This window comes from Pleurodeles waltl, chromosome 4_2, assembly GCF_031143425.1.
Source record: "Pleurodeles waltl isolate 20211129_DDA chromosome 4_2, aPleWal1.hap1.20221129, whole genome shotgun sequence".
NCBI classification, from domain to species: Eukaryota; Metazoa; Chordata; class Amphibia; order Caudata; family Salamandridae; genus Pleurodeles; species Pleurodeles waltl.
Genome location: NC_090443.1, coordinates 624,363,061 through 624,379,268, shown reverse-complemented (window position 1 = coordinate 624,379,268; position 16,208 = coordinate 624,363,061). Strand labels below are relative to the sequence as shown.

Here is a 16,208-nt window from a genome sequence, read left to right as displayed (position 1 = left end):
GGAACCTGATCACTGAAGTATTTTGGAGCATTCGAAGTAGTCCTCATGCAGTACTTTTTTACTACCTCTTACAAGTCTTTGTAAATCAGTCCCAAATATCTTTAATGGAAACAAAATGTGATTGTACAATTAGCAGAAAAAGAAAGCACTGTGCTCTCGTTGTACTTTTACTTTGAGAGAGTTAGGCTTTTCGGTCTGTAACAGTAAATACAAGGGTGCTCCTGTACCAATCATTCTAGTACTCATAAAGGCTTTTGGGACTCGGCCTCTCTGTGTCTTATGGGAGGCAAAATTGAAGATTTAACAGACCTTCAAATCGGCAGTAGACTGCTATTAACCTGAGATCAATGAAGTTTCAAAAACGTAATCAAATCCAGTTCACCAGCTTAACGTAAACGGAAGATTTAGATTTTCAGTATGACTAGTCCTGCCTGAAATAACAATACTAAATGGGAAAACGCAAAGCTGCTATCATTACACCTGGTGAACATCTTATGGACAAAACGTATTTTGTAAGACACAAGATATTTACTAATTAACAGAACTGGCATTTGTATCGTCTAATGAATGCAAATTCAGCACGTAACGTGCATTTGATATGTATTATCAGGTTTGTGGAGTAGGGGGATCCACTGGGGATATAATGAGCTTGTGCGTTTTCAGTGTGCTTGTCATCCTGGATAAAAAAAGTTAATCTTTAAACAACGTTCTTGTTTTAAGGAGGAACGTCTCCGATATGTTGTGGAGCTGTGCCCTTCCCATCCTTTCTTCTTTTATCTCTGAAATGTCCTTTGTCTTTTTTAAATAGTTTGTGGGGACCTTGATCAATAAACTCCCCTATAGCTACAAACTGTTTCTTCTCAGCCACGGGGTTTTAATGTATTTTGGAAGGAGAGCTCTTAAATTAGCCTGTCCATCCTGCAGTTTCGATCGGGTAGCCATAACAGGCATAACAGCACTCAGTGGAGCACCCTACTCACTTTCCAACATATATAAATTAAGACCACAGGCTTGAGTCAGATTGGGACTCCTTTGTCTTTATTTTTTTATGTTTGAGACAAACGTTATATGCAAAAGTTTTCTAGTTAATATTGATCACAACAACGTGTCCACAGTAAATAATTTGTGAACATTACAGTTGCACCTTTCATTAGGCTACCGGTAGCTGATAGCACATATTCATTTTTGTAAGAATGTCAGTTGCAAGTCAGAGGATGGATGCTGCCCATAAAAGACCACCCCACTCCCACTTAATACTCTACTGTTCTTTGTTTGCAAGGCTGTCACAGTGGAATATAAAATGCTTCCCACCACAGCCTCTCCCGGACAGAGGATCCAATCATCATCACATAGGCAGGGATGAGGCAAGATGGAGATGGTGTGAGCTAGTTTACCTGAGATCAGGATAGAGGAGGCGCTGCTTGACTGGAGCATTAACGGCAGTCACAGTAGCTGCAGCCCTGTGGAGACGTGGCTCTGGAGACGTTGTTCAATCCTGCTGGAGGTGGCCTCAAGACACGCATTTCACGGTCCCTGGTCTCTGGGAAAGGCGATTTAGCCTGGCACGGACACGCTGCTGCTGGCGAAAAACCAACGGAAGCGTAAACTACCCTAGGAGATCCTGTGGGTATCCTCATGGGGTAGAATTTCCTTTTGTAAAAACGGAACGAGGCAGAAGCGGCTCAGGCACTCGCAAGCTGCTGCCGAAATCTGGTGAGCTCAGGCTATTGGGGAAGGACACAAACCCCACAAAAGATACCACTCCTGCTGTGGCTCTGGTTGCTGGGCCCCGGCCCTCCATAGCTGACTGCCTCATGGTGACTGTGGGTAGGGGAGCTAGAAAGTTCCTTGTAATACAGGATGTACATAGGGACAAAGAAGAGACTTTGATTAACCTACCTGGAAGCTTAAATAAAGTGGATTTCCAAGGGGCAGACCGTGACCTCGTCAACAGGTAGGCTTTGACCCCTCCCTCAATCTCTCTAGTGAATCCACCATATGCCCAAAGGATTTGATGCCCCAACATTTTGGCAGCCTGCTTCTGGATTCCGCAGCCTAGGTCAATGACATTTCTCAGCATATAACTGGGGGTGGGGGGCTGTGGTAACTCCTACACAGACTGACAAGAGCTACTCCCTAGAGGGGCTCCATCCTCTCGCTATATACCCCCCTAAATACATTGGCCAGTATAAGTATGTGTAAGACTGCTCCAGCCAGTAATAGCGGGACCTTCACAACCTCCATAACCTCAATGGTAGAGGACATAGGATTGGATACGTTATCTGTGCTTGAGCTAACTGAAGAAGGCAGGATCCACAAAAATGATAAGGGCCTTGCTACCATATAAAAGACCCTCTGGTGACAACCAGAGACAATACTGACATATACATGGTACTAGAGGAACTCCCAGAACAGGCTGATAGTTTTTTTTTTGTTAACAGAAGGCTCTAACTCCTCTTGCCCTGAAGAGGTTTACTCTGTATCTAAACAACGACTGACTCATCGGAAGACTTGAGTCCAGTAACAGCACATAGGCATGCTAAGCGTCATAGAAGGACTGAGACCCAGCAGTCTGCTGATGGGGGGATATAGTGAGGAATCTACCAGCCCTTGGACTGAAATGGTATTACTCAGCACCTCAGAAGATCTATGATTATCTGCCCAACCTGCAGCAGCACCCTACACTGTCTGCAAACCCAGCGGGTCCAGCAGGAGAGCTGACACTGAAACTGATATATCATTGCATCAAACAGCATCAAGAAGAGACTTGCTCCGATGGGAGTAAGGCAAGGATAGCAACATAGAAATGTCAGGGAGCAATGAGAAAGATTTTTAAAGCTTGTATTGAAAGTTTAGAAAGGATTTTTGCAGTGGAAACCCAAGCTTAAATACTAGAGACAGACCTGATGGGTCTCAAGGGTCAATCATGGCCCAAGAAGCTCAGATCCTACATTTACAATGGATGCTTGAGGATTTTGGGAATAGACAATGACGAAACAATGTGTGAATTCTGGGCCTTGTAGAAGGAGTTAAGGGCAATGACATCAAGACCTTTGTGAGCCAGCTATTCAGGGGGGCCTTTCCTGGACTGGAATCCTGGACCTGGGAACAGGAGGTGCAGAAAGTTCATCGGTACCACCTTATGCTGAGAAAGCAAAACCAACCATGGGGGTTGGCATGCCCGGCCTATGGCAGCCATAGTGCTTTTGACAACTTTTTTTTGAGACGGGCTGTTTTTGACAAGGTGCGGCCTGATTCCAAACTAAGCTTTGAGGGTGCTCTTTCTTCACAAGTCCAAACTTTTGTCATGTCACTGCTGAACACCAGTGGAGACAGAGACAACTCATCAAGCCATTTCAGGACAAGGGTGCAGAGGCCTGTCTGGTGAACCCTGCATGGCTTAAACCCCTCTTCAAGAATCAGACCCATGTGTTTACCTCTGAAATCAAGGTTAACAAGTTTCTAGATGAACTTGGGGATCGTGGTTGATGGTGTAAATTTCACAGGTGGATTTGCACGGGAAGCATGGGCTAGTTAAGTTAAAGTTTTGTTAAAATCTCCTCTTGATCTGTTCGTTCTTCTCCCTTTTCTTTCCTTTTCTTTCTGTTGTATAGTAATGTTTCAGATTACTTGAGGAGGAACTTGACCGCAATCCATGAACTAGCTCTCTTATGCACAGATGACTTGATTATACTTTTCTTATTCTTTTTGGTGAGAAAGGGGTTTGCACTTGTCCATATTTGTGCCGGGGGGAGTGAGCCATCACTCCGACCTTGGTCTGGATGCCTTAATCAGTAGATCTAGGAGGCGTGGGAGTGGGGAGGGGGCTGGCACCCAGGGGTGTTGGATGGTGGAGTTGGGGTGCAGGGTTGGAAGGGAGTAGGAGGGGTGGTAAGCAAAAAAGAAGTGGAGAAACTTGAGAAGTTTATTACATTTCAGCATGTTGGTTGGCAGCAGCTAGTTCATAAGAGACTGTACTTTGAGTATTGTTTAAGGATGAGTCTGTGGGGTTTAAAACATCTAGATTTTCATAGATGGACTGAGTAGCTCTTTTACTTATTGCTACTATTAATAACTGTGGGCTTAGTCAGCAGCTAAAGAGAAGAAATGTAGCTGGAGGGCTGAAATTACTGCAGACGGATATATGATGTCTTCATGAAACTCATATATAAGGGAGGCATAAAAAACCTGCTGGAAACTCTGGGATATGATCTACTGGGGTACACTACACAGGGTACAAACACACAGGGGCGGCAATATTTGCATGTGGGAATTTTTGCAGACTGATAAATATGGCAGATGGGTCTTACTCGAATGTTAGTTTGCTGAGGGGTTAGCCACGATTTTCTCTATCTATGGCTCGAATTTGGATAACTCTACTGTCTTAGAATACATGAAGAATGAGCTGGCACTCTGGCCAACACCAATTATTGTTTGAATATAAACATATTGAGTGGGCAAGGGGACTTAGATGAAGGGCATTATTCCAGCAGGAAACCCAAGGTTTATCGAGCACTTCAGCATCAGAAGCTGAGTCAGGGCCTGGTGGATATCTGGCAAAAGATCAAGTTCCCAGATACTGGGTACACTTTTTTTCTCTGCTCCACACAGGAATCATGTCAGATTAGATTATTTCTCTACCTCCATGACTATGGTCAGTGGGTTACAAATAGACAAATGTCCATGGATTTTTTCAGATCACGATCTGCTGGTGATTGAAGTTTCTTCCCAGGACAGTAAATGGTCCTCATAGATGTGGTCATTTGATAGGGAACTACTATTTAATGATGAATATGTTTCTCATATGAAAGAATGGATCCCAGAATTCATGGAGAGAAATAGATGTAGCACATCTGCTGCCATGTTCTGGGAAGCACTGAAGGCTGGAATAATGGAGACCTTCTGTTTTAGATTTAAACCACAAAGGATCCTCTTCCAGTTTCTGAGAGAGAAATGCAATAAACTCTCTGCTGTAGAAGCTCAAGTGGCTGAGACTAATGCTGATGGGGGTGAATTTCAACAAATTCTGCATAAACTAGCTGTGATTAAATCTGCTATTAATAATGTATCAACAGGTAAGGCTGCTGAATAATATATGGTGCAAATGACAAATATATGGCACACAAAAAAGAGCGTTATGAGTGCAGCGAAAGAGTAGGTCATCTGCTAGCGCTCCGCACTAGGCAAAAACAGTCTACGTATGGGGAAATATCAAAGATCAGAGATAAGGGGGTGTCAGCTAGCTGATACCCCTGAGGTAATTAAGAAGAAGTGTTTATAAATTCTACCAAGAATTGTATCAAACTGAAGATGGGGCGGAGAACCAGGGCATTTCTCAATATCTGGATTCCATTGTGGTGTGTAGAGTCCACTCACAAGATTAGGCCTTCCTGGAGGCCCCCTTCTGCTGTGATGAAATTTATGAAGTGCTCAAAGCTCTTCTCTCAGGCAAAGCAGTGGGCATGGATAAAATCCCTCTAGAGTTCTACCAAGTGCTTTTCACTGTTCTAACAAAGGACCTGACTGGGACTTTATGTGGAGTACAGAAAGGCCAACTGCCCCCCTCTCCTGGGCAACCACTAATATTGTGATTTTTCATAAAAAGTGATAACCACCTCATGATCCTGAGTTATACAGACCTATAGCTCTCATACAGCAATGCTAAATTGTAATAACAAATTCTGGCTGTTAGGTTAAGTCAGATTATCTGCAAATTAGTATCGCCTCGACAGCACGGCTTCATACCTGACAGAAGAACTACTGATAATGTCAGACAAGTTATAGCATTATTTGACAGGGCTGGTGTGAAGGGGGTTTCTATAGCCTTTGTGCTTTTAGATGCAGAGAAAGGCTTTTGATCAAGTGGCACTGTATTACCTTTGGGCAGTGAAAGGATGGAATAACTTTGATGCTGGGTTCATTAGGGATGTCCAAGCGGTTAATAAAAATCATACAGCAAGGCTCAAAAGTATGGGTGGCGAAACTGATCCGGTGCAAATGAGCCAGGGTATGAGGAAAGGGTGCCCATGCTCACCCATTACTTTTCTCTTTATATATTGATCCTTTTATAAGGAAACTAGAAACCAATGATTTAATTAAACCAATGAAGTCTCAGGATTCAGCACAAAAATACTTTCATTCTCTGATGATATCATGGTTTTGACACCTGGCCCAAAAGTAACTATCTTGAAGCTACAAAAGGAGGCTATAAGTTTTGGAAAGATTTCAGGTTATCCTTTGAACTGGAACAAGACACAGCTGGCAGTAAATGATCGGGTACATCTACAGGATAATCGAATTGTGGATAATGCAGTCTAATTGGGAATAAATATTATAGCTAAAATAGATCAGGTGGTAGAATTAAACGTGACCGCCGGTAATACAAAAGACTAAATTGGACTTTAGGAAAATGGACAATCTCCATCTCACAATAATTGGCCACTGTAATATTATCAAAATATTATTTCTGCCCATGGTTCTTTACTTTTTTCAGGACCATACTTTTAAAATTCAAAAAGCACTAGTATCCAGTAGCTTCATATGGTCTTACACTAAAGCTAAGAGGGCCTTAAAGTATATGATGTTTCCCAAGGCAAGAGAGAGCTGGGCTGCTCCAAATTTCAAGTTCTATCCATGGGTGGCCACCTTGCAATACATAAATTACCTAGTTGGTGGACAGTAGATTGACTCCCATGAGGTGGAGATGACACCCACAATTCATGAAGTGCTATTAGGAGAGGAATGCTAGGCTCTATTTTTGAGAATCGTTGAGCCAAGCTACTACAAAAGATCAAATTTAATAACCTACAAACTGCCTTTAAGATAAGGGTGGGGAGGTTAAGAAGAAGATTGGTATTTGGATATTTAACTTTTATACTCCCATGTGGCAGTCTATGATTTTCAATAATGCATACTGCTAAAGGGATAAGAAAATTAGGTGACCTTTTTGATAATAACCAATTGATGTCTTTCGGAGACCTTCAACTGGAATTTAATCTCGAAAAGAAAGGCTTTTTAAAATACATACAGTTTAGAGGCTTTTTACATAGAAAGTGTGGCGGAGCTACTAGATTCAATAAGGAAACATTACTAGAATTACTCCACAGCACTATTGTCACATAGGTTCTCATTAGGATAATGAGACTATTGGATTTGGACGGTAGGATAACCTAGGTTGTGGGTACTGAGTACAGTTCCACACCTGGTGACCGCTGTTGCCCTAATCCGGGGTTTCCGGCTATCTAGCAGTGCCCCATCTATGACCAAGATGATTGTGGCTACCGAGCTCATGGTAAGATAGACTCCCCAGGGAATCATGGTAGATCAGATCGCATCCCGTTCTCTCAGTTACTAAGATCTCACTCAGGCAAAGACAACAGAGGCAGAATATATTTAAATATGCATTTATAAAAGTATCTGCATCTTAGATAAAAGCAGGTGCATAACAATAAGGAGGATAATGAAAGACAATGGAAGCAGGCATGTGACTAAAATTGTAAAACACAAGAACAGTCCTACCTTGTTGTCTAAACAGGGGAGTGGATCTATAATCCCTCGCCTAGGCTAAGTATGAGCACAGCATACTAAGCCTAATCTGCCCTTCGGGTTTCCCCCTGGGAGAACATCAGCCCTCATACCTGGAAAAAGAGGCCTGAGGTCTAAAAAGACAACTTCCCCATCTGGTTCAGTGCTCAGCCGTAAAAGCAGGTAGCTGTAGCGAAGCTTGCAGCGATCAGCATACCGTTGTGGTCATCTGGCTGGAATCTCCCTCTAACGTGCCTGGGGCTAAGGGGTGTTTTATAATAAAAACTGTGACATTCCAAGAAATGGTCCAAACGTATGAGTGTGTTGTTTTCCGTGAATGCAGGAGACCCATCATACCATGTTTGTCGGCAACCCTATCTGACTATAGCCTTGGAGAAAGCCCAAAGTAAGCTATATGTCCTACTAAGAACACAGTGCTTTCCTAGGTGAAAGGACAATAAGATACAGAGAATTAAAACAGCACGGCAAATGTATTGAGTAGCTATTGTTAGAAAAACAAAGCGATGCCTAATAAAATGTAGACGGGTGAAGTGCAAAGCTGCAGAAGTGGTTAGCTAAAACAACATGCTTAGAGCATGGCTAAATTAGCTACACAACACAATGGGCTGTAGGAACAGTCATATTTATGAATATGACTTTATGCTCAATGATCTTTAGAACCAGTCAGACAATTGGCTGAGAAGGATAAGGGCCACAGACAGCTTCGAGTCACTAGAACTCAACAATATTCTATTATTATCTGCGGGGAAGTAGTCACATTTTAAAACACATTTTAACTTCTACTACACTCTGGCTAAAGTAGTGCCTGCACTGTCAAAGTCTGGAATCACACATCTTTCAGCTGTAAAGGCCCTAGACTCTTATAAACAAGAGATATCTCACTTTCTGTGGATTGTCTTACACACTTATGTGGCATTATCTCCCCAACTAATGCTCTGAGGAGTTTACGACAATGCAGTTGGCAGTGATGGGCAATTTTTTGTTTTTATTGCAATGGTGGTATCTCATATCTGTATTGCTTCAGTCTGTCTTAATCCAGATCCTCCTGCACTCCATCAGTGGTTGGCCAGGCTGCTCTTACTGTTTCATCTAAAGAACAGCCTATATCTTCAAACGGGCAAAAAAGCTAGGAAGAAGGGGAAGAAAATCTGGGCTCCTCTGGAGGAGTGGCCACGAGGTAGCCTCAGTCAGTACTTTAATCTATTAATAACTGTTTTGATGTGCCTTCCACGCTCAATAACCTGTGGTATATACTGTATAACTGGTCTAAGAAAATAGCCTAATATTATCAGGATGATTGTTTGGGCGGCTATAAAAGTATATTTTACTATCACTGATGAATTTCGATACATGCAGTAAATTATGAATTAATGTAATGAAGCAACTGGGCATGTTGAAATGACATATTGAATTTTGTCTCTTTCCACCAAAGTATATGTACATTTTCTTTATTATTATTAATTGGAGCATGCTGAAATTAATTAATGATGACTTATTTTGTGAAAAAAGCAATACAAATATTTTTTTTAAACCATAGGCAGGGACCATTGCGTTGCATTCTGGAATTGTGATCATCCCAGGATCCTCACTAAGGATGACATGTGTGACCTAGACTGAAAAACTGAACCGTTTGAGCTTAAAGGATGAAATAGCTGTGTTTGATAAGGGGACTCAATCAACTGCCTGAATGTGGACATAAAAAATCGGCTACATGTGCTCACTCAGACGTTGTGCTTGCATTTACAACTGATATTTAATTTTTAGGAAATCAAAGTGTAAAATGCAGAAACACATAAACAATGCAAGAAAAACATGGACAAATACAGACATTTTGTTTCCCTATCTACAATAATGACGTGAATGCGTACAATACCCGGGAAATTGCTATTAATACCACAGTATTTTGTATTGTATTATTTTAAACTATGTTTTATGTTGAGTTATGTTATGTGTATCTGTAAATCACACTATCACCAGTGAGGATATCCTGGCTCTCTGTAGACATGTGTGTCTAGCCCTACCTATGGTAGGATGGTTAACTGAAAAGCCAGGTCTTCAGGTTCTTGCAGAATTCAAGACTAGAGGAGGAAGCTCTGATTTGGAGAAGGAAGTCATTCCAAGATTTAGGAGCGATATAGGCCTGACCTGGTTCTGTGTATGTGTGGGATGTTGGTGATTAGGAGTCCACCAGAGCAGAGTAGTCTGGATGGTTGACGGAAGAGGACTGTTCAGGTTGTGGAGAGCCTTGAAAGCGTGTGAGGAGTTTGAATTGAATGCCAGTGTAGCTCACTGTGGTGTGGTGTAATGTGCGTTCTGTGTGGGAGGTTGAGGATAAGTCTAACTGCAGAATTCAGGATGGTCTGTAGCCTTCTAGTGAGTTGTTTGGTGATTCTGGCATGGAGGGTGTTCCCATAGTCAAGCCAGCTGGTGATTAGGACATGAGTGACAGTTTTTCTTCGGTTGCTTGGGAGGCGTTTGAAAATCTTCCTCAGCGCCTTCAGGATGTGGAAGCAGGATGCAGTGACGGGATTGCTTTGTGCAGTAATGTCCAACTATCTCTAAATTGAGAGCCCCTAGTGTTTTACGTGGTTCATAAGCCCCCATTATGTAGCTCATGCATACTGCATTCAGCAGTACCCAGGGTTTAAAGTCATATATTCAGACCCAGATTTCCAAAACTTTTGCATTGGGTTTGCATCACAAAAGTGTTGCAAACTTGCACAATTTGTTTTGTTGGATTTACCTTGCAGTGAAGAACTTATCTCATTTTAGGAAACTGCCTCGAAACTAAAGCAAGATTTGCTTCAGTCTGGGAGCAGAAAGGAGAGTGCCATATCTCCATATATATGGTGCTTTACTCTTCTCACCCTGTCACACACCACACCACAGCAACTCTGGGTGCTACGCTGCATTGTTCAAGTGTTGTAAATCTGGTGCTAAGTTTTTTAAGTGGTTGACTGACTATTCTGTGCTCCCTGATGTGGAATTTCCATTGCAGCGGTAAAAGACATTCCCAAGCTAAACTGACAGCCGTAAATGCAATCAAGGATTGAACAGAGAGAAAACACTTACGTCAGTGAATATCTTGCTGATAATAATGAAAATGAGCAGCCTATTAAAGCTGAAAACCCTGTTAAGGTTAAAAAGATGGCAAACTACAAAGAAAAGTCTGCACATGAGTGCTTACAAGCAGTCCTATCTTCATGTCACATGACCATGGGTATCCAAAACTCCTTTCGTGCCTACCAAAAGCATAATGTACTCACATTAATGATAAAACGGAGGTTTGTCCCTTTTTTGGGATGATCTATAGTATCTCCCTCTCTCACCCTGCACCCCATACCTCTCTCTTCCTCATCTTTCCCCACCCAGCATCATCTTGCCCCCCAACCCACTTGTTTCTTTTTAACCATTTTCCTCCATCAATTCTATCAAAAGGCAGCCACTTTAAAATGTTTTCATCCTTCCAAGACAGACGTAATTATGAGGGTATAAATAGTTTTGTAGTACTTCAACAAATTCCATTAAAAATTGACAGTCATGCGTCCACATCCACTGAGGCCACCTTTGAACAAGATGTATTATAATAAAGCATAAGGAATTCAAAGATGGCCACCACAAAAGTGCGTATATCCACAGTAGCCCTTATTAAACAGCATTTATTAAAATTGTACAATTACATTCAAAGATAGCTGCCATGGATGCACATACATCTGCGATGGCCATACTTTAATGCATTTAGCCATGTCTTAAAACCTGCTCTAAAAATGCCCACCACAGCTGCATGCACATTTGTGTCAACCAGAGGCGTAACAAAACTTGAGTGAGGCCCTTGCAAAGTACTTTGAGAGGGCCCCTCCACCCGACCCAGTCAGGGGTGTGCTGACCGTGCGCAGTGTACGGCGCTGAGGGGGCCCCTGGAGCTCGGCCCTCTCACCCCCTGCACCGAAGGGCTGCAGGGGCCTTTGTTACATTACTGCTGTTAGCTAGCTCAACCAAAAAACACTTTGAGAAAACCAATAGGTTTCATTGCTAAAACGTTCTGGCTACAGATAATGGGGAAATCTGCGTAAAGGGCGAGTCTCATAAAAAGGAAAACAGGAGTTTTGAACAGAGCCACTAAAGGAAGATAACTGACAGAAAAATAATTACATGTATCATTTCTAGCAGAACGGGGTGCAGATGCGGTGCATGGACGCAGTCTACGGACAATCCACTGTACAGTGCCTCCAGCATTAGCATTCGAAGCTCAGCAGTTACGCCAGTGTCCTTGAGACACCACTAAGAGACATGTTTACTGATAAAGTTTAGAGATTAGAGAGATGCCTACCTCGTATCATCCCAATCGGGATTTACTCCAGTCACTGATCCTCTGGCATCCATTGCATATTTATAAACCAGCAGGAGGCAGTCTTTGCAAAGCTTTACCAGTCGCTGGCAACACTGGAGCTGCAGAGGACTAGCCATTTCTGTGCTTTTACTGAATATTGTCTCCCACGATGTCCTGTAGAAAAGGAAACAGAAAAGGCCACATGTTTTCGGTTACGAACAAAAATCAAACAGTTTTGCAGTTAAATAGCAGGATTACCAGGGTAAAACAAACATCATACTTTACAAATGGTAACAATTGTAAACTATTGCATACAAATATTCAGTGACAGTGGCATAATGGTAACAATTGTAAACTATTGCATCCAAATATTCAGTGACAGTGACATAATACAATATATTGTGCTCTCCCCTGCAGAATGTGATAAGGGGACACCTGAGTCTCCCATATCTCAAAATTATTCACTGGCCTTGGAGTGAATGGGGGCGCCGCAGTACTACCAGGAACACGTCCCTAATATTCATTAGGCAGGTCTCATCTCGGTGATCGCATTACAAAACGCATAACTATTTTTTAAAGCAGCCTTAAAGAAACTGAATCTTCTGTTTTTAAAGGTGTTTTTGGCAAACTTCAGTGAGAGCAGACAGTGGTCCCCTGGATGACTGTCTACGTCCCTCGAAGCTGCCACCCCCATCCTAAAGTATTTCTGTCCCTTTCAGAATCAACTTGGGGGTCAGTAACGGATCAATGGTTTGCAAATGGAATTGAGATTGCAAACTTGGACTCATATCCATTCCGAACTGTAATTTTGTATGGGTCGTAAAACTCATTTTGGGAATCTGAAAAACTTTTCTGAATCCGAAAATGGGATTAGTACAAATGATTAAAGGTTTTGGGTATCCCCGTATCAACTACTGGGGATTTGTGGGCTCCCGATTGGCAATCACATTTTTTTACTAATCTAGTCTGTCATCTTCATTTCCAGCGTGGCAATAGGCTGTAGGAATAAGTTGTGGAGACGTGTATGAATAGTAACACATTTGTGAGTTTGTGTGTGGTCCCAACTTTCAGGGCATCATTGCCCTGGGATGCCAGCTCCCTAAACCTAGAAATATTGACCGTAGATTGTCAAGAAGTGCAAGTTAGAAAATCGACTCATCTTGCCATCAGGGAAATGAAAACAAAACACATATATGTGTTAAGATAATTAGGAGCATTTGACATTTATTAGTCTATCTTAGTAAACACAACACATCCTGCCGGAAAAAAACACTTAAAGAGCTACTTTATTGTTCGTTCAACATTTGACCTTTTTCAACGCTATATGGGGTTGCTGATGCACCTGCCAAACACCTAATTCCAGCATCACTTATCGGTGTCCCGCTCATGATTACAAAGTGTGCATCGGGTCATCTGTGACTAACTCATGCTTCCATGGTCCACAAGGCTATGCAAGCCGAAGAGGAAAGGGAGTAGCTAGGAAAAGGAATAGCTAGCATCTTCCCCTGTTGCCATGCTTGCTTTTAAAACAGGGTGCCAGGAAAGCTATCAGTTGTCACAGGATGCCTTACTTTTCATTTTCGAGAGAAGAAGGTTCCTCAATCGGCAACAAATGTCATGTTGCTTATAGAAACGGCACATGGTGTGTGGGCCAACAGTCCTCTGTCTCTGACCCACTTGGTACAAAATGCTACTTACGAAGGAGGACCCGGAGTCCCGACCTAGTGACCCCTAGTCCACCCCAGTAATACCCAGATATTGCCAGTAAGCCCTAGCCCAGCTAACTGGCAAGTGATCTGGTGCCTTCATCCACCCAGTGCAGCCCAACGAATGTAAGTTCAGTCAACAGAATCCCCAACCATCCAAGTGATTCACATTCGGGCATGGCTGCCAATCCAGTGGTATGACTCCTTGGTCTTGTCCAGTGATGGCCACTTTAAATCTAATGGCCTCCTCTTTTCTAGCCCAGTAACTACCTGTCTGGTTCAGGACATACACTTATTTCAGTGAAAAATAACACTCCCTGCCAGGCCTAGAAACGATGATTCCAGCCCAATGACTATCAGTCCAACCAGGCGCCACACAAGCCCAGCGAGGTAACCCCAGTCCAACCCACTGACTGACAGTCGAGCAACTCTCAGTCTAGACAACTGGAATCCCCGGGCTCAGTCCAGACTCCAAATTGTTAAGAACAGTGAATGAAAATCAAAGGTAGTGTTTTCAATACATATGTTTTTTAATATGTATACAGTGAATGAATCCACGTGTGTGCGCAGTAGTAAAAACATTTAGACAGAATACTGTTATTTTAAAAAGATTGAATACATTCAGATTGACTTACCTTTGAATAAAATTAGTACTGTGCAGAAAGAGTATCCAGAGTAACGTTCCTCCATGTACAGAAGCTTTAATTGCTCAATGCTATTCCTATGTACCATTGCTCCCAATTACATACTTTGTACTCTTACTTTTACTTAGAACTGTTGTAGGAAATTGGGTGGCTAATTGAGACAGGCAGAAACCCCAGTTGCATACCACCATAGTCACTACACTAACCTGTGCTTAACCCTCTGGTAGTTTGGCACAAAAGCAGTCAAGCTTAACTTAGAGGCAACGTGTAAAGTTTTATGGAGCACACAAACAGTAATAAAAAAAACACAACAGAAGAAAACGTCCAACCTGATTCAGAAAAACAGAGTACATTTTAGTAAATAAAATTATACCAAAATTCCCAAAATTTAATCAGTAGAACGAGTTATGAGCTTTTCAAAGTTTAGGTGAAAATAGCGACTAGGAGCTTTAAGTAAAAGTCACCAGTTCAGGGTTTTAAATTACAATTCAATTGACTGTAAACGTAATTTCTCTATTTTTTCCCAGACTGACGTTAGCACCCATTGAGTGCAATAAGTTAAACCGGTGTTAGTCTAGGGGAGAGATAATCTTACAACTCTGAAAAACGAATTCAGAAGTTTTTCACTGCTATGACATTTACAATTTAAATACACGTGTCCTACTTTTTAAATAGCAAGAATCCTACCCTAAAAGCCTTTAGGGCCTACCCTAGGGCTGAATTACAAGTATTAAAAAAGAAGGTTCAGACCTGGTAAAAGGTTTATTGTGTCAAGTGCCAAGAACACTTTTAAATGCACTGAGGCTGCAGTGGCAGGCCTGAGCCACGTTTTCCACTGCTACTTTAGTGGGTGGCACAATGGGTGATGCTGTCTACTAGCAGCTTTTAAACTACAGGCTCTGGCTACCAGTAGTACAATTTACTAGGGACCTACAAGTAAAATAAACATATCAATTAGGTGTAGACCAATTTAATTATGTTTTAAGGAGACAGCACAAGCGCACTGATTAGCAGGGCTATAGTACACAGTCCTAATACCAACAAAACAAGTTCAGCAAAGTCGGAGTGAAGGCAAAAAGTCTGGGGAATACTACACTGAGGAAATGAGGTCTAATGGCTACTTACTCCTTCCTACGCATAATCTTACTCTTACATACTTAGAAATGCACCTCCTAAGCACTACTCTTACTCCTACTTTGACTTCTACTGATTCCTACATATTCTTTTGTATTACTCTTGCTTAATCCATCTTTTACTCCTTCTTGATTTTACTCCTAAATGCACAGAATCTTACTCGGACTGCTGCTTCTACTTCTACTTTTTCTACTTATTCTATATTGCTCCTATTAATAACCATACTTACTTTTACTCCCACTCATGTCTATTTCTATTCATTCATAGCTCCACCCACATATTTACTCCTAGTCTTACACCTATACTTGCATCCAGTTACTTGTACAGATATTCCTACTTAAGTCTGTTTTTACATTTACTTACATCTACTCTCTCTTCTTCTCTTAATCTTACTTATAAACTTAATCATACTCCTACTCATATACTTACCCCTACATACTTCTACACATACTCTTGATTATTCCTGCATACCCCTACACTTAATCTTACTCCAACTCAAATTATTACACTTACTTCTTCTTCAGCCTCTACACTCACTTGTATGTATGGTTACTCTTACTATTACTTACACTACTCTTAGTTCTACTCTGCTAATTAATCCTAGCTTCCCCTCCTTACTTCTCATTTACCCTTACTCCCTCTCATGTCCATTCAATCCCAATCAAACTCCCACTTATAACTAGCAGTACCTCCTCTTACCTTTATTACTATTAGCAGCTGCTCTTATACCCAGTTATTTTTAATTGTATACCCAGTTATTTTTACTTTCATACCTACTTAAGTTGAATTTTACTCAATTTTACTCACATGTTTCTTCAACTTATTTCTACTTTATATTATGCCTATTTA

The 16,208-nt window shown here is 41.7% G+C and overlaps 1 protein-coding gene across 2 annotated transcripts in view; it reads right to left on the bottom strand.

The window, feature by feature from the left end:
- Window positions 1–16,208, bottom strand: part of TTLL7 (tubulin tyrosine ligase like 7) — a 950,867-nt gene that overhangs the window by 33,693 nt on the left and 900,966 nt on the right. For both annotated transcript variants that reach the window (XM_069232204.1, XM_069232205.1), the window contains one exon: window positions 11,876–12,049. In XM_069232204.1, coding sequence (XP_069088305.1) covers window positions 11,876–12,049 — 174 coding nt within the window. The remainder of the gene's footprint in view (window positions 1–11,875; window positions 12,050–16,208) is intronic.